At 41.0% G+C, this 24473-nt stretch overlaps 1 protein-coding gene across 4 annotated transcripts in view; it reads left to right on the top strand.

Moving 5' to 3' along the window:
* Positions 1–24473, top strand: part of PATJ (PATJ crumbs cell polarity complex component) — a 240147-nt gene that overhangs the window by 140194 nt on the left and 75480 nt on the right. For all 4 annotated transcript variants that reach the window (XM_069738164.1, XM_069738165.1, XM_069738166.1 and 1 more), the window contains one exon: positions 2668–2782. In XM_069738164.1, the coding sequence (XP_069594265.1) occupies positions 2668–2782 (115 nt within the window). The remainder of the gene's footprint in view (positions 1–2667; positions 2783–24473) is intronic.

Consider the following 24473-nt stretch of genomic DNA (forward strand, 5'->3'; position numbering starts at 1 on the left):
CTGGTCCTAGGGGTCCTGCAGGAATCTCCATTTCTTCAGGACATTTCCTTGATATACCTTTCCTGGAAGGTAGTATTTCTAGGGGTCATAACATCCATCAGGCGGGTCTCGGAGCTGGCGGCACTATCCTGCCGAGCTCTGCTTGCTTTTTCATCAGGATAAGGTGGTGCTTAGGCCAGCACCCCCTTTTTTGCCAAAGGTTGTTTCCTCATTCTACGTGAACGAAGACATTGTCTTGCCTTCGTTTTCTGTGGCGCCAACGCACTGTGTGGAAAGAGCTCTCCATGCGCTAGATCTAGTGAGAGCTCTCAGGAGATATGTCTCTCGGACGACATCCTTTCGGCAGACAGACACACTGTTCGTCCTTCCCGAGGGTCGCAGGAAGGGACTCGCAGCCTCAAAATCGACCATAGCCAGGTGAATACGTTTGACTATCCAGGAGTCCTACCGCATCAGAGGCACCGTCGTTCCGGTTAGGATCAGGGCACACTCCACTCCGGCAGTGGGCGCTTCCTGGGCTCTTCGGCATCAGGCATCAGCAGAACAGGTTTGCAAGGCGGCAACCTGATCCAGTCTCCATCCAGGTAGCGGTAGCACATCTATAGGCAATAGGTGCTTGGGGGTTATACCGTGGAGTCGGTTTCCCACCCAGAGACTGCTTTAGGACATCCCACAAGTCCTGTGTCCCCCAATGAGACGAAGGAGAAATATGGATTTTTGTGTTACCGTATAATCCTTTTCTCCGAGACTCTCATTGGGGGACACAGTGCCCACCCTATTAGCCAGATGGCTTCTTCTTTATTATTCGGTGTTTTTTGTTTCTGGACATTTTGCACCTGTGTTAAAGCTGATTTATTTTTTTGTTGTTCTCCTACTACTTTTTTGCACCAAACTGGATTAGCCTGCGGCCAGTGTCGGGGTGTATACGGCGAATGAGCCAACTTTTTTTATGTTTACTTAGTGTCAGCCTCCTGGCGGCAGTAGCATACAACCCACAAGTCCTGTGTCCCCCAATGAGTGTCTCGGAGAAAAGGATTTTACAGTGAGTAACACAAAAATCCATATTTCTCAGTAAGTGATGTGGAAAGAGGGCAAGTGTTCTGATAGACATTCAATGAAGACGTTAGGGAGGGAGGACCTTCTGTGTGACCGGTTGTCAGAAACAGCAGCCTCATGAGAGCCAACATAAATGACAATGAGAACTGTAGGAAGACTACTGGGCAGAAATTGTCTGGAGTAGACATGAAAAGAATTATAGAATATTCACGTGTCTTAAATTATTTACATAGTTTATCATTTTATTAATAGAATTATCTATATTGCTCATTTTTGCTGCACTTTGCGGTTGGCATTTGACCATTTTCAGGTCTCTCTATCAGAAATGCACCTAATGTTCCCATCCTGTGCAGATGCTGGACTCTAGGGCCGTTTGTTACAATGTTTTCCCCCTTTTTATTTTCCATAAGTGCATTTTGCTATTAGCAGAGAGATCTATTGCATAATTAAATAAAACCTGATATTTGTGTTCCAAACATAAGCCGCCGTCCCGAGGCTACTAGATGTCCTGTGAAATACAAGACACGGGGAAAGGGCTTTTTAGTTTACTCTCCATAAAAGACACAATGTTGAGCCGCGGCGATTCTCCGAGGTTTTACTGTGCCCGCTGCCTCCAACTCTGCGAGGTAACGAGGACCATTTATTTTTCTCCCCTATTTATTAATGAAATATTATTTGTACCTGGTCATACTGGAACATAAACATCTCATGATAACGTAGGTTTGTTGACTCCAGGTATAACCTGTATTTCTGGTTGGGATTGTGCTACATTTTCTTTCTTTTTGCCATTTAACTTTTTTTATATTTTGGATAAATTAACATTTTTCCTAATGAGGTTACATTTTAGACAAAGTTGCGGCAGAACATACATATGATAATGGATATTTCTTGTTCTGATGTATTAAATAATGTTTTAGATTCAGATTTTATGCATTGCTTAACTTTTTATTTTTTTGTGTACTGATATTATCTTTGTAAGATTATTATTTAGAATTGTGGATGAGGACATTTGGTCACACTATCATAGAGGTTTTCTCTGTGATACTTTGTTCCTCACCAGGAAGGCAATAGCATTAAGGTGGATGGGGGGATAAGGGAACCTACAGTCAATGAATGGAAAAAGCTAGTGAAAAATATAATACCTTATGAGAATATAGTGTATAGGAATAGAGGATGCCCCAAAAAATTCTATAGAATTTGGGAGAAGAGGTGTGAATCGCCTCTGACGCACTGACCTCTAAATCATTAAGATTTTAATTTTGCTAAATTGTTTATTGTCCTAATAATCAAACGAGTGCAGTGTTCTAAATGTTCTATAGATTCACAGTATATAGTTACACATTAATATATTCTAATATTAGTGACCTATGCTATTTAAATATGATGTAATATTTGTCATGGTATTCTGAATGGCCATCTGTTAATATTAGTAACCTGATCCGATGCATATCCTGTTAATGTATGCGATGTTTATTCTGAAGCATTTTTCAATAAAAAGGGTTTGGTTTTTTTTTAAATATTTTTTTGGGAATGTTTTACCGTTCATGATTCTACATGTGATGAGAATTTGACAGCATTGTGAACACGTATGAATATTCCCTTCTTGCGCAGAGCGTCTCTCCTGGACCTGCCGGCCCTACACCACCGATGAAGCTTCCCCCTCCGTATAGAGAGTCCCCCAGCCCTGTCACATCTGGGCTTGAACCTGACATTGTGGACAGCGACGGTAAGAAAGAATTTTGATGCGAATTTAAGAAAACATAAATTCCTCATCTTAAAATTAAATTCTTACTTTTTTCTTTAGATTATCCAAATCTTCATTCCATAAAATTCTTACATTTACTATGATGTCATTCTCTTTCTGATGGATAGATATTTTAAACAATGTAGCCAGCACTTCAGGAAATGTTCAGTGCAAAAATATTTTGGTTCCTTTTGAAAACCGGCAATGTTTTGGCTCGAATGCATAAAACATTTGTCAAGCTCTAGAAGAACTGAAACATTGTTTTTCAGTGTGGATTAATAAAGGCCTCGCTACTTTTTCATTGATCCTTTGGAGTGCTGCTATTTTTGGACTATCTATCAGTTATCTATCTATGATCTGTTTATTTATCCTTCTATTGATCAATCTCCTGTCCATAAAATTCTTACATTTTTTTATTGGTGTCTTTAAGAACATTACAACATCCTTTCCCATGTTGCTGACTCCATAGAAATATCCATATTGTATCGCTCATATTGATTTCAGACTTATTTGGAGGGTTGTGTTTTGTACCAGTAATGACCAATAGGAGGCACTGCTTAGCAAATTATTACAAAAAAAATATATATATATATTTTTAAGCAAGGTGTCTATTTGGAATCCAGTTTAAAGGGATTGTCCACAATAGTGTAAATACTGTCAAAATGGTGTAAAATAATAAGACTCTGAATAGTTGGAATGGGAGTGACTGAAGATCATAGAATCCTAGAATGTTAGAGTTGGAAGGGACCTCCAGGGTCATCGTGTCCAATCAACTGCTCAACGCAGGATTCACTAAACCATCGTAGACAGATGTCTGTCCAGCCTCTAACTGAAGACTTCCATTGAAGGAGAACTCACCACCTCTCGTGGCCGCCTGTTCCACTCACTGATCACCCTCACTGTCAAAAAGTTTTTTTCTATTATCTAATCTGTATCTTCTCCATTTCAGCTTCATTCCATTGCTTCTCGTGTTTCCATGTGCAAATGAGAATAATTATGATTCCTCTACACTGTGACAGCCCTTCAGATATTTGTAGACATCTATTAAGTCTCCTCTTAGTCTTCTTTTTTGCAAGCTAAACATTCCCAGATCCTTTAATCGTTCCTCGTAGAACATACTTTGCAGTTCGCTCACCATCCTGGTTGCTCTTCTCTGAACTTGCTCCAGTTTTTCAATGTCTTTTTTATAATGTGGTGTCCAGAACTAGACACAGTATTCCAGATGAGACCAAGGAGGAGTGGAGGGGGATAATTACTTCACGTGATTTAGACTTTATGCTTCTCTTAATACATCCTAGAACTGTTTGCCTTTTTTACTGCTGCATCACACTGTTGACTCATGTGCAGTCTGTGATCTATTAGTATACCCAAGTCTTTCACACGTGCTGTTGCTTGGTTCTATTCCTCCCATTCTGTAGACGTCCTTCTGTAGACGTCCTTTTCCTTTTTCTTCACCAGATGTAGAATATTGCATTTCTCTATGCCATGAAAAATCAGTAATGTCACTATTAATAATTTTATTAGTTTACACTACATTGTGACGGTTATTTTGTTTTTTAAATTGTATAAAAAAAGACAAAAAAACAAAGGAATGTTCAGAACATCCTTTTTTACCCTTTTTAAATAATAATAGGGAGAGCTGTTTGCGCAGTGGGTGTAATGTGACACACACAGTTGCGGCAACTCCTCACTGCACAGCTGTTGGCACTTTGTGTAGGATGATTTTATTTAGCACCGTGGTAAGAGGCTATTTTATTCTTGCTTGTACCTTATCTCCTACAGCTAGAAGTTTACTAAGGGAATGACAATGCAATGTAGCTGCTTCCAAGTACATTGACACCCCCCCAGTGCACTCCCCGCCTGATTTGCTTATTGCGTCTACAATAGATTGCTCGTAATTGGCATATCTGATATCTGCCCAAAAAAAGATTGTTTTTTATTGGGGGGCAAGCACCTGCATGGCCATGTAAGTAATGCCAGGCTGATAGGGTTCCCTTGAACCCGTTATTGCTCCATCAGTTACTATTATTCCTTATTATTGTTACTATTGTCTGGTTGTTTAGCAGGATCAGATTCTGAGCCTGTTACAAAAAGGGCAGATGTTGGCTATATTACATAGCCGACATTTGTCTGTACTAGCTGGAAACCTTTTCGGGGAGCTGGTGTGCTGCTGTGACAGCTATGAGCCAGGTGAAGCCCCCCCATGCGTGTCATGTGGTTTCATCCATGAGGTCCGGTCCCAGGCTCTGCGTCTTAGGAGAGCATGATTTTTTACCATACACAGCGATACTTTAGAGTTTATGTTTATAGGAGAAGCAATCAACCTATTGCAGGTTCAAGTTCCCCAATGGAACTGAAATTAAAATGAAAAGTGAAAAAGTTTTTAAAAATATATTAAAAAAACCCATAAAAATCCAAACTCTCCCTCATCCATTTAAAAAAAAAAAAGAAAATGTAAAAAAAACATTTAATACTGCAGTGTCTGTAAAATTCCTGTCTATCAAAATATAAGGATTAATTAACCCTTACAGCAAATATTGAGAAATAAAAAAAAAATAAAATAAATAGAAGCTCCAGAATTGCAGTATTAAAGCTGGAAAAAAAAGTGATCAAAATATTTTCTGCACTCCAAAATGCAAAATTGTATAAATATAAACAACCTTTCACGAGGCAAAAAACAAATTTTTTTTTTTCTTCAGCCACTAAAATCCATACTAAAATCCATATATATATATGGTATTTACTGTAATCGTCCTGACGAGGAGAATCCATTTGTCAGGTTATTTTTATAGCACAATTAAAATTTTTAAAATAAATCCCATTTTTCACTTGTTCTATAAGTTAAAATAAATGGGGCAATTCAAAACTACAACTTGTAGTACATCTATGCCGGCAAGGAAAAAAAGAAAAGTGTAGTTATTTAAAAAGAGAGGAAAAAAATGAAGCCAAAATGAAAATTTACTGCATCTTTAAGGGGTTAAATTTTAAACAGACTTTGCCTGAAGGCAAATATAAGAAAATGTGTAATATTTCTTATCAGATAAACCTACCTCTTTCCTCTCCTCCCCTCTTCCTGACATCATCACCCATTTAACTCCATCTTTCCTTAGACAAGACAGACTACCAGCTCAGTGAGGTGTCGGGTTAAATAGGCCATTATACCCCTTGGAGAAGGGAACAGACGAGAGGAGCTAAGGGAGGAAGCAGTCCCAGGCATATAGTCAAAAATAATTCTGAGCTTTCCAACAAGTCTTTCACCTCACCCCAGAGCTGGATTCTCATCTATACTGCTCAGTACTACTGTGTAATGTCCTCCTGTCTTCTGCTGTAGACTGTGTGTTCACTATGGAAAGATCAGCAGGAATTCCTCATATCCATGTATGGGAACAATCCTAGCCGCTCGTCTCCATCCACCAGTCCAGAGTGAATTACAGAGTAGAGATGGAGACTGCAGAGGTGAAAACTGCTGATAAATGCAGGATACAAGTCATAAAATGGCCACCATGGCGGACACAGACAGTAAAGGGCCCCTTAGAAATAGCAATGTATGGGCCCTTTGCAGTCCGACAGTTCAGCATATAATGCACAATTGCTTTGGGTGTGGAAATCGTCCCCCGTATCGCTTGGGCCGCTATGTGGCTGCCCATGTTGCACCAATGATTTGTATGCCCCTGATTGGCCAAATATGGTGTTATTTGTCATGTACATACACAGGACCGATGATTCTCGTTGCTTGAAAGTGTATTTCTAGTTTTTAGTCACTGGGTGTCACTGTTGCAAAACTTATTTACATTTCATAGCTGGTAAGACTTGCACAGATGGGAGGATTTATGTTTTTTTAATTAAACGGCTTCAAGGTTATTCTTTATATATTATATATAATTTTTTTTTCATTTCAATTAGTAATTAAGAGACAGCCTTAAACGGGTCAGCAAGTAAATGTTATTTGTAAATCAAAGCGCTGCAATTTTTTGTATATGATTTCCCATTGTGCTTGCTGTCTTTGAATATAAATCTTCATTGTAACTTCCAGTGGATACTTAACATCTATCCTGCTCATGTGATGGACACAGAGGTACTCGACTCCTTTAAAAGGCGTAGCTCTGATAAGTTGGATGTAACTACTCGACCAGGATGGAGTGTTGTCTGTTGCAGGTGAACATTAAAGCTCTGTATTGAATGACTACAAGAGCAGAGATCTTGAAAATTGATACGGAAAATATTTTGGAAAGTATATATATATATATATATATATATATATATATATATATATATATATATATATCTGCTCACACAGGGTTAATGCCAGCGGTAACGGACCGCGTTATGCCGCGGGTAACTCACTCCGTTACCGCCGCTATTAACCCTGTGTGACCAACTTTTTACTATTGATGCTGCCTATGCAGCGTCAATAGTAAAAGGATCTAATGTTAAAAATAATACAAAAAATAAAAAATCATTATATACTCACCTTCCGCCACCTTTCCCGCTCCTCGCGACGCTCCGGTAACCGCTCCATGCAAGCGGCAAGTTCCGGTGGCAAGGATGGTATGCGACAAGGACCTGCCATGACGTCACGGTCATGTGACTGCGACGTCATCACGGGTCCTGCGCTACCAACCCTGGGACCGTCACTGGGCAATCTACTACGTGGCTGGGCAATATACTATGTGGCTGGGCAATATACTATGTGGCTGGGCAATATACTATGTGGCTGGGCAATATACTATGTGGCTGGGCAATATACTATGTGGCTGGGCAATATACTATGTGGCTGGGCAATATACTATGTGGCTGGGCAATATACTATGTGGCCGGGCAATATACTACGTGGCTGGGATATATATATATATATATATATATATATATATATATATATATATATATATATATATATATATATATATATATATATATATATATACACACACACTAGCTGAAGAGCCCGGCGTTGCCTGGGCATAGTAAATATCTGTGGTTAGTTATAGCGCCTCATTTCTCTTATTTTCACATCACTCCTCTCATTTTCCCAATCACATCTTTAATTTTCCCCCTCACATCTCTCATTTTCTCCCTCACTCCTCATTCCCCCCTAACACTTGTCATTTCGACCTCACATCTGTCATTTTCTGATCACTACACTATTTTCCCTCACTCCTCTCATTTTGCACTCACACCTTTTCATTTTCACCTCACTCCTCTCATTTTCACCTCAGTGTATACATGTTTGTCATCTCCCTTATATATAGTATACACCTGTATGTCATCTCCTGTATATAGTATATACCTGTATGTCATCTCCCCTGTATATAGTATATACCTGCTGTGTCATCTCCCCTGTATATAGTATATACCTGTATGTCATCTCCTCCTATATATAGTAAATACCTGTGTCATCTCCTCCTATATATAGTATATACCTGTATGTCATCTCCTTCTATATATAGTATATACCTGTATGTCATCTCCTCCTGTATATAGTATATACCTGTGTGTCATCTCCCCTGTATATAGTATATATCTGTCATCTCCTCCTGTATATAGTATATACCTGTATGTCATCTTCTATATATAGCATATACCTGTATGTCATCTCCTCCTGTATATAGTATGTACCTGTATGTCATCTCCTCCTCTATATAGTATATACCTGTGTGTCATCTCTCCTGTATATAGTATATATCTGTGTGTCATCTCCCCTGTATATAGTATATACCTGTGTGATCTCCTGTATTAGACCTCGTTAACACGTTATTTGCTCAGTATTTTTACCTCAGTATTTGTAAGATAAATTGGCAGCCTGATAAATCCCCAGCCAACAGGAAGCCCTCCCCCTGGCAGTATATATTAGCTCACACATACACATAATAGACAGGTCATGTGACTGACAGCTGCTGTATTTCTTATATGGTACATTTGTTGCTCTTGTAGTTTGTCTGCTTATTAATCAGATTTTTATTTTTGAAGGCTAATACCAGACTTGTGTGTGTTTTAGGGCGAGTTTCGTCTGTCAAGTTGTGTGTGTTGAGTTGCTTGTGGCGACATGCATGTAGCGACTTTTGTGAGATGAGTTTTGTGTGGCAACATGCGTGTAGCAACTTTTTGTGTTTCGAGTTGCATGTGACTGGTTAGTGTAGCAAGTTGTGTGCAGCAAGTTTTGCGCATGGCGAGTTTTGCACGTGGTGAGTTTTATGTCTGGTGCCTTTTGAGTATGTGCAAGTTTTGTGTGAGGCAACTTTTGCATGTGTTGCAAATTTTGTGCATGTGGCAATTTTTCCGCGTGTGCAAGTTTTGCGTGTGGCGAGTTTTCCATGAGGTGAGTTTTGCACTTGTGGCGAGTTTTGCGTGAGCCTAGATTTTGCATGTGGCGAGTTTTGCGCGTGGCGAGTTTTGAGCAGCGACTTTTGTGTTTCGACTTTTATGTGGCGAGGTTGGTGTATGTGTGGTGAAATGTGTGCTGAGGGTGGTATATGTGTTCAAGCATGTGGTAGTGTGTGGCGCATTTTGTGTGTGTGTTCATATCCCCGTGTGTGGTGAGTATCACATGTCGGGGCCCCACCTTAGCAACTGATCGGTATATACTCTTTGGCGCCATCGCTCTCATTCTTTAAGTCCCCCTTGTTCACATCTGGCAGCTGTCAATTTGCCTCCAACACTTTTCCTTTCACTTTTCCCCATTATGTAGATAGGGGCAAAATTGTTTGGTGAATTGGAAAGCGCGGGGTTAAAATTTCACCTCACAACGTAGCCTATGACGCTCTCAGGGTCCAGACGTGTGACTGTGCAAAATTTTGTTGCTGTAGCTGCGACGCTTCCAACGCTTTTCCTTTCACTTTTTTCCCCATTATGTAGATAGGGGCAAAATTGTTTGGTGAATTGGAAAGCGCGGGGTTAAAATTTCACCTCACAACATAGCCTATGAAGCTCTCGGGGTCCAGACGTGTGACTGTGCAAAATTTTGTTTCTGTAGCTGCGACGCTTCCAACGCTTTTCCTTTCACTTTTTTCCCCATTATGTAGATAGGGGCAAAATTGTTTGGTGAATTGGAAAGCGCGGGGTTAAAATTTCACCTCACAACATAGCCTATGAAGCTCTCGGGGTCCAGACGTGTGACTGTGCAAAATTTTGTGGCTGTAGCTGCGACGGTGCAGATGCCAATCCCGGACATACACACATACACACACACACACACACACACACACACACACACACACACACACACACACACACACACACACACACACATTCATTCAGCTTTATATAGTATATATATATATATATATATATATATATATATATATATATATATATATATATATATAGTTTTAGGGGGTCACTAGTGACCAATTCTGGATAAAATGAATAAAGTGGAGCTTTCGTCCCACCATGATTGTTAGGACTCATACTCATCTGCGAGGAAAACAGACAATTGCAATCTGATAAATTGGATTTCACTCTGACCAATGTTAATCAATGAGTCACAGCTCATCTGCATTTTTTTTCATTGAAATCTGACTGAGAAAAAAATCACAGCATTCTGCGATTGTCCTTGTATGTCGGACGAGACTCGCCAATGCGAGTTAATGGGTGTAATTAAAAAAAATTGCATGGCACTCGGATCATGGGACTGCTGTCCAATTGTTTTACACATGATGTCTTTGTAAAATTCGTCAATTCATCTGTCGCATACAGTAAAATCACAGCGTGACCCGATAGGATAGAATAGATAGATTACATACAGTATGTACATATAATATAGATAAAAATGTCAATCACATATATAATTAGTACAGTGTTTGTGTAGTGTACATGTATTTTTTTTTTTACGTACCGTATTTTTTTTTTTTTTTTTTAACATACTAAATTATCTGAAAAAAGTGGCATGGGATCCCCCAACATTTTATTAACCAGCAGAGGGAAAGCAGCCAGCCGGGGCCAGATGTTTTATAGCCAGGGAAGGGGGTAATACCTCTGGAGTGTCCCAGGCTATTAATATCAGCTCACAGATATATACTTAGCCTTTCTTGGTTTATTAAAATGGGGGATCCCTCCCCCCAAAATAATGATTTAGGGTCCTCCTATAATTAATAACCAGTAAAGGCTAGGCAGACAGCTGCGAGCCAATATTAATAGCCTTGTAAAGGGCCATGGATATTGCCCCCCTTCCCCCAGTCTAAAAACATCAGCTTTCAGCCACCCCAGGAATGGAGCATCCATAAAATACGCCAATTCTGGCACTTGGCCTCTCTTCTTCCCACTTGCCCTGTTGCAGTGGCAAGTGGGGTGATATTTAGGAGGGTTGATGACACTTTTGTATTGTCAGGTGACATCAAGCCCAGAGGTTAGTAATAGAGAGGCGTCTATATGATTCCCTCATTACTAACCCCACAGTGATATTTTATAAAAAAAAAACACAAAGTCCTTTATTTGAAAGAATGACACAAACTCCCTTAATGAACCTATTTTTTTTTCATGGTGATGGGTACGAGCCCGTAGGTTGATTTATAGAGACTTACAAAGAAAATGACCTCCTGGCCCACATATCACATAATGTAGCTGTATACAGGGTGGGCCATTTATAATAATAATAATTTAACTTCCTGTTTGCGGCACATTAGTATATGGGAGGGGGAAACTTTTCAAGATGGGTGGTGACCATGGCGGCCATTTTGAAGTCGGCCATTTTGGATCCAACTTTATTTTTTTCAATAGGAAGACGGTCATGTGACACATCAAACTTGAGCATTTGACAAGAAAAACAATGGTGAGCTTGGTTTTAACGTAACTTTACTCTTTCATAAGTTATTCACAAGTTTATGACCACTTATAAAATGTGTTCAAAGTGCTGCCCACTGTGTTGGATTGTCAATGCAACCCTCTTCTCCCACTCTTGACACACTGTTAGCAACACCGCAGAAGAAATGCTAGTCTAAGGGGGTCAGAAACAGGAAGTTTATATCACCAACCATTCCCATTTTATTTAGGAGTATCCATATACATGGCCCACCCTGTATATTACATACCTGTTCATACCTTTGGCCATCAATCTAGGGTTCCCCCGTCTGTTTTGGCACTAAAACTCCCAGCACGATTTAACAGTTTCATCCTGTTGGTGCATAATGGGAATTGTAGTCCTGAAATGGGACTAAATTATGTAGTTAAGAAAACCCTAATCATTTATATAATGAAAATTTCAGTAAATGTCTTCTTTCCTATGTGTATGACTGTCTCACCATGTTCAGGATATCTCTGCTTGCTGTCAGTGCATAGGGATATTCTTGTGTAGAGGCTTCAAACTTGTATGGACCATAGTGGCAACTGCCATGTGTGTATCTGTGGCCGTTGGACCAGTGCCCTGTAAACCTCCTTCTACCAGCCGGCATGCCTGGCATCTTTTCTGATTAGTATCAGCTTGGACTCAAGAATGATACATTTCATCTGCACTGATACATTGTAACAAAGCATTTGGACAGAGGAGAGAGTTGTAGATTAGGACAAGTATAAAGCCTATAAATATAAACGTGAGTTTTCCATTCACTGACAGAAAGCAGAGATCTACAAAACTGTCAGCAATGGAAACACTAAGGCTATGTGCACACGTCATGATTCCTTGCAGAAATTTCCTGAACAAAACTGGACATTTTCTGCAAGAAATCCGCATGCCTGTTTTTTTGCGCGTTTTTTTTGCGTTTTTTTTTTCCGGAGGTTCCCAATGCAATAATATAGTGGGAAATCCGCAAAAAATCCGCAAAATTAATGAACATGCTGTGTTTTTTACCGCGATGCGTTTTTTTTCCACGAAAACATATGCACAAAAATTGCGGAATGCATTATAAATGATGGGATGCATAGGTATGCGTTTTTAAAGCGTTTTTATAGTTGAAAAAAACGTGAAAAATCCTGAACTTGTGCACACAGCCTTAAAGCTCGATTTATCATTTGTTTTTTTGTTTGTTTGTTTTTTTTTTTTGGGGGGGGGGAGGTTTAAGTCACTTTTAATCTTTTATAGTATTCTTTGGTTGTTTTTGTGCCAAATTCTTCAAACAGGTTCATGAATTTTGGGCAAAATCCCAAATGCTATTTTTTATCTTTTAATCTTTTTTGCTACGTTTTTAGGGCAAAAAAAAGTCTCCCGTTCCAATAAAGTTGCAAAAATTACCACCAAAAAATGTCAGGTGTACTTGGGAGGAGTGAGGAGGACTATAGCCATGTGCATACTAATTTAACAATTGTTTAAAGAGTCACAATTGGGGAATCCGCAAAAATCCTGAAAAACAAACACTGTGCCCACAGTGGGCGAAAATAAAATAAATAAAAAATTGAAAACCGAACCAATATAAGAAAGACTTTAAAAAAGGGCAGAAGTTAATAGAATAAGAAGCCAATAAAAAACTCGATGAAAAGCAGTCTATTAGAAAGTTGCTCCATTTTACACGAAGGTAGTTATTTAGTGACTGTTGGGTAGAGTGAGGTTGCGGACCCCCTGGGACTCTGTGACCGGCCCCTGCGGCCCCCCTTGCGTTGATGCTAAGTGATGCAGGCGCTGTACCAGCTGGGCTGCCGTCTCAGTGGGTCAGATGCTCCTCGCACGTACTTTACTAGTTAGAACCCATCTGCTGACAGACGAGCCTCCGAGCCGCTGCGCTTCCGCTTCACGTTCACTAATTGATCGCATCTCGCAGCGAAGGAAACACAATTGTAGGCCCCAAGGTCATCGGAAGAAGTCTGAGAGAGCGGCTCGTAGCCTCCTGCGGAGTAAGGACGCCGGTCCGGCGATGCAGCGGCGCTGAGCTTCCGCGGTATCAGCCATGGTGCAGGGGGGGTTCCCAGGTAAGAGGCAGCGTTCTGCTCCAACGCCGTCAGATAAGTAATGATTGGCGTAATTTGCATGGCTTCATACAATGTGCCGGAGGCTAAGCTCCCCGGAGTGACAGTATTTGCATTGTGACATGGTTAATTATCACTGATGTAGCAGAGCTGCACTTGTTATCCATTTGCCTAAAGAGCTGCTCCGGTTTGCGCATTGGGATGATTCTGAAATCTGAATCGGTTTAGTGATTTTAGGACAGATGTAGCAGTGAGGGGTGAGTAATAAGATGTATAGAGCAGAGCTGAACTTGTCATTTGGGCAACATCTTGTGTGCATGCGACAAACTCTAATATTGATATAGGTGCAGTCATTCGTTACCGTTGTAGCAGAGCTGATAGCGCTCTTATATTGTTTGTCACTTCTTCATGGATGGCACAGAGTTGAGTTTGTCATTGTCATTTTCACCTGCTGTCCGATATAGTATTACGGTATTTATTGGACCGTGTCCTGATAGTGTCAGATAACACATACCTCTCTGCTATAACTATGCTTCCAGTCCTATGTCGACTTAGAACTATAAATGTAGCAGTTTCAACAGTGTCTATTGTCGTCACATGACAACTTAAATTTTTCTATCATTCTTTGATTTTACATAGGATTACAAGTCGAGTTGTAGAAAAATGAGACGGGCAGATGTAGTTGAGCTGAGTTTGCAATTTACCTCCTTGTAAAACCATAACTGCTACCTCTTATTATGGCATGACCATGTATTGTGCCACTTAACAAACTTTTTTTTTTTTTGTTTTGTTTTTTTTGTAGCTGAGTGGAGTGTGCGATTTGGCACAATTTATTATGGTAATGGAGATCAAACGTTCTGTTGTTACATAGGACTGCCCACAAACAACGCAGCCCATCCCTAAAGAGTCGAAGGGTTTGTTTGCGTGTAGCAGTCGTATGAATTTTATTTTGATGCATTTTCTTCTGAAAACAAAGCCAAACTGCATCTTTTAGCAGAAATTTTGGAAAAAGTGTGAAAAAAAAATTAAACCTGACCTAATTGACTTAAACTTGACCTTCAGCTCTGCTATACATGTGTCCAAGGTGAATGTCTAAATTAATTAATAACATTAATTTCTAATTGGCAAAATTAGCTTTGCTACATCTCCATTTTCAAAAGAGTTCAATGACAAACTCGACTCTGCTACATCTGCACCTGTAGTGGCTTCTTTCATCTGTCCTGTAATCGTGGATCTGGCACTGATGAATGAGGGAGATCGGTGGTGGGGGTCACAATGATGTACGCAGCTCCCCTGCTAAGAAGAGTTTATAACTAATCATAATTTTAATTTTAAGAAGCGTTAGAGGGTCGGAGGACAATGCACGGAGACAGGAGGACGGCACGGCAGGGGTGTGGGAGGATTAAGTAAAAATTTGGTTTCTAATTAAAAAGCCAAAAGTCTCTTACTTTAAAGAAATGCGTAGGCTTCTGGAGCTTTTAGGTTATACACAGCAGGTGAAATAAGTATTAAACATTTCACCAATTATGTAAGTAAATCTATTTCTAAAGGAACTAGTGACATGAAATTCTCACCAGATGTCGGTAACAACCCATCCAATCCACACAGGCAAATAAATTCTCATAGATGTCCATAAATTATTTGTAATAATTAGAAATGACACAAGGAAAAAGTATTGAATTCGCTTACTGAAACTTATTTAGAACTTTGTAAAAAAAAAACTTTATTTTTAATGAAGCTTTAAGACGCCTTCTGTTTGGAGAAACTAGTTGCAGGCATTGCTTAGATGTGATTTTGGCCCATTCTTCCACACAAACACCCCACATCCTGAAGGTCTTGTATGCTCCTTCTATGAACTCTGAACTTTTGTTCCTTCCATATATTTTCGATATGATTTAGAGCCGGTGATCGGCCCGGCCATGGTAGTAACTTCATTTTCTTTCCCTGAAACCGATTTTGAGTGTCCTTGGCCGTGTGTTTGGGATCATTGTTGTGCTGAAATGTCCACCCTCGCTTCATTTTTAACTCTTCTGATAATTCTTTCTCTCCTCTGTCTGAAATCTTGTGGAGTGCACCACGTCATGTCTGGTTTATTGTGAAATGATGTTGTTTTCACTTTTGATCCCAACAGTGCTCACTGGAGCCTTCAATACCTTAGAAATTCCTCTGTAACCAATGCCATCAGTATGTTTTGCAACAATAAGGTTGTAACGGTCTTTAGACAGCTCACTGATTTTACCCATCATGAGATGTTTCTTCTGTGGCACCTTGGTAATGACACACCTTTTTATCAGCCATCAGTTGAACTAGCTGATATTATTTATCACTAAGTGGCAGGATTGCTTTCTAATTACTGATAGATTTCAACTGCTGTCAGGACTTTCCATGGCTTTTTGCACCTCTCTTTCTTCATGTGTTCAATACATTTCCCCTGTGTCATTATTTCTCATTATTACACATAATTTATGGACATCTATGGTGTGATTTATTTGCCTGTGTGGATTGGATGGGTTATTACCAACATCTGATGAGAATTTCATGTCAATAGTTCCTTCAGAAATAGATTTACTGTATATGTATTGACCTTCAATGGATTTAGCAGTTTGAAGACTTCTGTCCCCTTTGCCCTCTTCTGAACTTGGTGACTTTGAGCACTGATTATATCCTCGAGGTGGCTCGTCCCATCAACCATTTATATCACAGGTGGATGGAGCAGATTTGTCACCTTGTGCTCCACTCTCAGAAATTTAATAGGACTCCGCTCTGTGCTGAATTAACTGCAGGACACGGAAGTTTCCCATCATCTCCACACCCACGATTTGTTTATTGGCTGGGATAGTTATTGTTAGTATGACCCATCTGCATTAGTCCACGTATCGGAGGGATAGATGGGTGGTCTATCATTGTATCTGTTTGTGGCGGCTCCTACAGATGTTTCCAACATCATCAATAATAATGTCATTGTGTACATACATTACATTACTGATCCGGAGTTACATCCTGTATTATACTCCAGAGCTGCACTCACTATTCTGCTGGTGCAGTCACTGTGTACATACATTACTGATCCTGAGTTACATCCTGTATTATACTCCAGAGCTGCACTCACTATTCTGCTGGTGCAGTCACTGTGTACATACATTACATTACTGATCCGGAGTTACATCCTGTATTATATTCCAGAGCTGTACTCGCTATTCTGCTGGTGCAGTCACTGTGTACATACATTACATTACTGATCCTGAGTTACATCCTGTATTATACCCCAGAGCCGCACTCACTATTCTGCTGGTGGAGTCACTGTGTACATACATTACATTACTGATCCTGAGTTACATCCTGTATTATACCCCAGAGCTGCACTCACTATTCTGCTGGTGCAGTCGCTGTGTACATACATTACATTACTGATCCTGAGTTACATCCTGTATTATACCCCAGAGCTGCACTCACTATTGTGCTGGTGCAGTCACTGTGTACATACATTAATTATCCTATAATGATCCTGAGATATACTACAGCACAGATTAGTATCTCTGGATCAGTATAGGATATTTAATGTATGTACACAGTGACGCACCAGCAGAATAGTGAGTGCAGCTCTGGGGTATAATACGGGATGTAACTCAGGATCAGTAATGTAATGTATGTACACAGTGACTGCACCAGCAGAATAGTGAGTACAGCTCTGGGGTATAATACAGGATGGTACTGAGAATGAGCCCATGATATGTTAATGCTACTTCGTCCATTTTTCCTGACTTGCACAGTGCAGCATTTTGGGTTTTGAGTCCCCATGTGATGTTAGTCGATATTCCGCTTCTTTGTTCTCTGTACTTGTGATGTTATTTTTCGGTGATGTCTTGGCTTTTCTGGCTTGCCCTGTCCTGCTGTGGATTCTGCATTATTTGTGTTAGAACGGGAGAAAAAGGAAATAAATCCAGAGCGATAACTTTATGTCTTAATTAAAATTGCTTTATTGTCAAGTGTAGGGCAAGGGGACAGTGATGACAACAGAGCCATCCAACATTATTAAAAACAAATAGTGCGTGCAAGGCACCAGGACACTTACTGCTGATCTATAGTAACAATTAAGTATATCATACTAGTGCAACTAAATAGGATCGTCTAATCCAATATGGGGCAAAACACAATGTCATACAAGACTGAAATGCTCACCAGTCACAATATAATAGACCATAGTCTTAATCACATCGTACAACATCACAGTACTATCATAAGCTTATATAGAGCGATACTAAATGAAGATAAATTTAAATACATCACCCCTAAGTGAGATCGATCCGGGATCAGTGCAGTGCCCTGGTGTCCGCCCAGGGGCGGACACCAGGGCACTGCACTGATCCCGGATCGATCTCACTTAGGGGTGATGTATTTAAATTTATCTTCATTTAGTATCGCTCTATATAAGCTTATGATAGTACTGTGATGTTGTACGATGTGATTAAGACTATGGTCTATTATATTGTGACTGGTGAGCATTTCAGTCTTGTATGACATTGTGTTTTGCCCCATATTGGATTAGACGATCCTATTTAGTTGCACTAGTATGATATACTTAATTGTTACTATAGATCAGCAGTAAGTGTCCTGGTGCCTTGCACGCACTATTTGTTTTTAATAATGTTGGATGGCTCTGTTGTCATCACTGTCCCCTTGCCCTACACTTGACAATAAAGCAATTTTAATTAAGACATAAAGTTATCGCTCTGGATTTATTTCCTTTTTCTCCCGTTCTGTATATGTTTATGATAACTGTCTGAATCCATTTGGGGAGAGTTAGGTCTACTGGGAATTTCTGTGTATATATATATTATTCTTGTTATTTACTATCTGCTACAAACCTCCCAGATGCTAGTTTATAGACACTATCTGCCCTTGGTTACCCCTATTCTGGTTCAATTATTTGTGTTAGGTTACTATTAACCTTTCCCTTAGCCGTTGTCACCAGTGCGGCTCTGCTGCACCATCCAGAGCTTGTCACATTATTGCCTGTCTCTGCCGTTCAGCTCGGATATAATTGAATGCAGTTCTGCAGCGACAGTCGGCGCAGGTTTTTAAGGCTCCTGCTGGAGATTATAGGATGTTTGTCAGGGTTCACACCCAACTGTTCCTTCATCCTGAGTGGCTAATCTGCATGTATAGGGATGATCACTGCCCCATGTCTCTGTGTTACTAGATTGCTGTGTCAGGCTGCACTCTCTGTAGCAGCTTTACAATTCCATAGGTGAGAAATAAAGAGTTTTTATTCATTGACAACTAGCAAATATTCTGAAAATAAGGAGCTAAAGTAAACCAGAAAGATGCAGGTTTTTATTTTATTTATGCAACTATTTAATGGGATTGTCTTGGATTAGAAAGCATGATTTCTTTTTTTTCAAAGCTAGCGCCACACTTCTCCTTAGGTTATGTGTAGTATTGCAGTTCAGTTGAGCTCAGCTGCATTACCAGTCACATCCTGTATCGCAGAGTGGTGTTATTTTTGGTATAAAGCTGCCATGTTATTATAAGCACAGACATCACCTTTAACCCCTTAATGACCGCCAATACGTCTTTTAACTGACCTGAGATATAAGAGAATAGCCTCCCCATACAGATGACAATCCCGCATCTGTCGGCTGTCCACTATAGCTGACAACTTGCTGCACCAGCCACGATCAGTATTTGCACCATCTAAATCTGTTTAACCCCTTAGATGCTGCTGTCAATAGTGACTACATCATTATAAATGGTTAACAGAGTGTGGGGGCTTCTTCGTTGTCACAATTGGTACCCTCATATCATGATTTTGTTGTCCTGATGTTTGCGATGGCAATTCATGACCAAATAGCGGCCTTAGAGTCTGACAGCTGTAGTAACCTGTTTAGAAGTTAGAGACATTTAGGTGGTAAAAATACACATTTTCATTTCTGTCATACCACTTTGCATTAATTCCTGTAAAGCACCTGAAGGGTTAATAAACTACCTGACCGCAGTTTTTGATATGTCAGGGGGTGCTGTTTTTAAAATGGTATCACGTTTGTGGGTTTCCCAATATATGGGACCCCTAAAGTCACTTCAAACATGGATAAGTCCCTAAAAAAATAAATTTTGTAAATTTCTTTGAAAAAATGAAAAATTGCTGCTACATTTTTAAACCTCCTAAAATGCTAACAAAATAAAATAACATTTTACAAATGGTCCTGATGTAAAGCCGACATGTGGGAAATGTTATTTATTAATGGTTTGCTGTGGTATGACTATCTGGATTAAAGGGATAATCATTCAAATTTAGAAAATTGCTAATTTTTTAACATTTTTCTCAAATTTTTGATATTTTTTTATAAATAAACACAAAAAATGTTGAACAAAATTTACCATTATCATAAAGTATAATGTGTCACGAAAAAACAATTTCAAAATCACTGGGATATGTTGAAGCGTTGCAGAGTTATTACCACATAAAGTAACACTGGTCAGATTTCAAAAATTTGGCTCGGTCACTAAGGGGTTAAGTTATATTTGTATAAAACAGGAGAACCCTATTAAGACAGTTTGTGTTAGAGCACCCACGGGGTGCAATGCTGCGATGGGACCGGGCTGTGTTTTGGCTCTGCCTAGGGGTCAGGTTGCTTTTTCTCCCTCCCGGTGGGGTTGTGTTCAGATTGCTGCTGTTTGTTCTGCAGTCTCTGGGCAATAATCGCATCATGTGGTGACCTTTTCTTCATACATCACCGTGTCACTGAATCCTTGTAGGTCCGTGCCTGGTGATGGAGGAGTATATCATCAGCTCCCAGGTTGCTCCACAGACTTATCGGGCCGTGCAGGTAGTCAGTGACTGCTGGATTTATAACAAAACAAGCCAGGTCGGAGGCCATTCACACTCATCTGAGGGCGGGGATGACATTTGTTTGAAAACAAGGAGCAGTTTGTGCTGACGGAAATCACTGATGTAGTTAAAAGTCCAACATGATATTACAAAGTAAGCTCCACTGTGGACTTGTGTCTCATCCCTCTCCACTAATTATAGTGTCCTGTATTGCATAAATAATGAACAGATCTACAACTTTTTAATAGATTGCTGTGCCTTCAATTCTTCATTTTTAAATTTGCTTGCGGTCAGTGAATGGTAATATTCTGGTGTACATCAATTCATGTACAATTGACACTTGCAGGACTGATGTCTGTATTACAGAGCTCTTTCTATTTATTGCTTAGATTGTATTAGATCAGACGTGACATGACTTCTCCTTTACTGATCCTGAGTTACATCCTGTATTATACTCCAGAGCTGCACTCACTATTCTGCTGGTGCAGTCACTGTGTACATACATTACTGATCCTGAGTTACATCCTGTATTATACTCCAGAGCTGCACTCACTATTCTGCTGGTGCAGTCACTGTGTACATACATTACATTACTGATCCTGAATTACATCCTGTATTATACTCCAGAGCTGCACTCACTATTCTGCTGGTGCAGTCACTGTGTACATACATTACTGATCCTGAGTTACATCCTGTATTATACTCCAGAGCTGCACTCACTATTCTGCTGGTCCAGTCACTGTGTACATACATTACTGATCTGGAGTTACATCCTGTATTATACCCCAGAGCTGCACTCACTATTCTGCTGGTGCAGTCACTGTGTACATACATTACATTACTGATCCTGAGTTACATCCTGTTGTGAATTCTGTTATCGAACTCCCTCCTGTGGTCGTGAATGGTACCTTGGCGAGTTCTGTCCATGGACTCCCTCTGGTGGCTGTGAGTGGAGCTGCTGCTTCTGAGGTTCCTTCCACAGGTGACTTAGTTTATTCTTTGGCTGGCTGCTCTATTTAACTCCACTCAGATCGATCGGCGCTACTGTTATGGACCTGGTGGTTAGGAGCACCCGGAACGACCTGATGGTGAAACTAACATAGGACAAGCTCTGGGAAGTGGGAGCTCTGCTGACCGCAACCCCTAATCCTATCACACACACTAGAAATAGCCGTGGAGCGTACCTAACTCTGCCTAGACGCCTCTTCACAGCCTAAGAGCTAACTAGCCCTAGAGATAGAAAATAAAGCCTACCTTGCCTCAGAGAAATTCCCCAAAGGAAAAGGCAGCCCCCCACATATATTGACTGTGAGTTAAGATGAAAGTCACAAACACAGAAATGAAACAGGTTTCAGCAAAGGAGGCCAGACTAACTAAACAGACAGAGGATAGGAAAGGTATCTTTGCGGTCAGCACAAAAACTACAAAAAGACCACGCAGAGTGTGCAAAAAGACGTCTGCACCGACTCACGGTGCGGAGGTGCCACTCTGCATCCCAGAGCTTCCAGCTAGCAAGGCAAAATCATGATAGCAAGCTGGACAAGGAAACAATGAACAAATAATTAACTAGCAGGGACTTAGCTTCTGCTGGAGTAGACAGGTCACCAGAAAGATCCAAGAGCGAACTGAACCAGTACAAGAACATTGACAGCTGGCATGGAGTAACGATCTGAGTGGAGTTAAATAGAGCAGCCAGCCAAAGAATAAACTAAGTCACCTGTGGAAGGAACCTCAGAAGCAGCAGCTCCACTCACAGCCACCAGAGGGAGTCCATGGACAGAACTCACCGAAGTACCATTCACGACCACAGGAGGGAGTTCGATAACAGAATTCACAACAGTACCCCCCCTTGAGGAGGGGTCACCGAACCCTCACCAGAGCCCCCAGGCCGATTAGGACGAGCCAAATGAAAGGCACGAACCAGATCGGCAGCATGAACATCAGAGGCAAAAACCCAGGAATTATCTTCCTGACCATAACCCTTCCACTTGACCAGGTACTGGAGTTTCTGTCTCGAAATACGAGAATCCAAAATCTTCTCCATCACATGCTCCAACTCCCCCTTGACCAACACCGGGGCAGGAGGATCAACGGAGGGAACCATAGGCACCACGTATCTCCGCAATAACGACCTATGGAACACATTATGGATGGCAAAAGAAGCTGGAAGGGCCAAACGAAATGACACAGGATTGAGAACTTCAGAAATCTTATACGGACTAATGAAATGAGGCTTAAACTTAGGAGAGGAAACCTTCATAGGAACATAAGACGACAACCAAACCAAATCCCCAACACGAAGTCGGGGACCAACACAGCGCCGGCGGTTAGCGAAACGTTGAGCCTTCTTCTGGGACAATGTCAAATTGTCCACCACATGAGTCCAAATCTGCTGCAACCTGTCCACCACAATATCCACACCAGGACAGTCCGAAGACTCAACCTGTCCTGAAGAGAAACGAGGATGAAAACCAGAATTACAGAAAAAAGGCGAAACCAAAGTAGCCGAGCTGGCCCGATTATTAAGGGCGAACTCAGCCAAAGGCAAGAAGGACACCCAATCATCCTGATCAGCAGAAACAAAGCATCTCAGATATGTTTCCAAAGTCTGATTAGTTCGTTCGGTTTGGCCATTTGTCTGAGGATGGAAAGCCGAAGAAAAAGACAAATCAATGCCCATCTTAGCACAAAAGGACCGCCAAAACCTCGAAACAAACTGGGAACCTCTGTCCGAGACGATGTTCTCCGGAATGCCATGCAAACGAACCACATGCTGGAAAAACAATGGCACCAAATCAGAGGAGGAAGGCAATTTAGACAAGGGTACCAAATGGACCATCTTAGAGAAGCGATCACAAACCACCCAAATGACTGACATCCTTTGAGAGACAGGGAGATCTGAAATAAAATAAATGGAAATATGCGTCCAGGGCCTCTTCGGGACCGGCAAGGGCAAAAGCAACCCACTGGCACGAGAACAGCAGGGCTTAGCCCGAGCACAAGTCCCACAGGACTGCACAAAAGAATGCACATCCCGTGACAAAGAAGGCCACCAAAAGGATCTAGCCACCAAATCTCTGGTACCAAAGATTCCAGGATGACCAGCCAACACCGAACAATGAACCTCAGAGATAACTCTACTAGTCCATCTATCAGGGACAAACCGTTTCTCCGCTGGACAACGGTCAGGTCTATCAGCCTGAAACTTCTGCAGCACCCGCCGCAAATCAGGGGAGATGGCAGACAAAATTACCCCCTCTTTGAGAATACCCGCCGGCTCAGGAACACCCGGAGAGTCAGGCACAAAACTCCTTGACAGGGCATCAGCCTTCACATTCTTAGAGCCCGGAAGGTACGAAACCACAAAGTCAAAACGGGAGAAAAACAGCGACCATCGAGCCTGTCTAGGATTCAACCGTTTGGCAGACTCGAGATAAGTCAAATTCTTGTGATCCGTCAAAACCACCACACGATGCTTGGCTCCTTCAAGCCAATGTCGCCACTCCTCGAAAGCCCACTTCATGGCCAACAACTCTTGATTGCCAACATCATAATTGCGCTCAGCAGGCGAGAACTTTCTAGAAAAGAAGGCACATGGTTTCATCACCGAGCCATCAGAACTTCTTTGCGACAAAACAGCCCCTGCTCCAATCTCAGAAACATCAACCTCGACCTGAAACGGGAGCGAAACATCTGGCTGGCACAACACAGGGGCAGAAGAAAAACGACGCTTCAACTCTTGAAAAGCCTCTACAGCCGCAGAGGACCAATTGACCACATCAGCACCTTTCTTGGTCAAATCAGTCAACGGTTTAGCAACACTAGAAAAATTAGCGATGAAGCGACGGTAAAAATTAGCAAAGCCCAGGAACTTCTGCAGGCTCTTCACAGATGTCGGCTGAGTCCAATCATACTGCCTACTGCTATAATACTGCCTCCTATGCACAAGAATATAACTACTATAATACTGCTCCCTAAGTACATGAATATAACTACTATAATACTGCCTCCTATGCA

The sequence above is a fragment of the Ranitomeya imitator genome, chromosome 8, assembly GCF_032444005.1.
Source record: "Ranitomeya imitator isolate aRanImi1 chromosome 8, aRanImi1.pri, whole genome shotgun sequence".
NCBI classification, from domain to species: domain Eukaryota; kingdom Metazoa; phylum Chordata; class Amphibia; order Anura; family Dendrobatidae; genus Ranitomeya; species Ranitomeya imitator.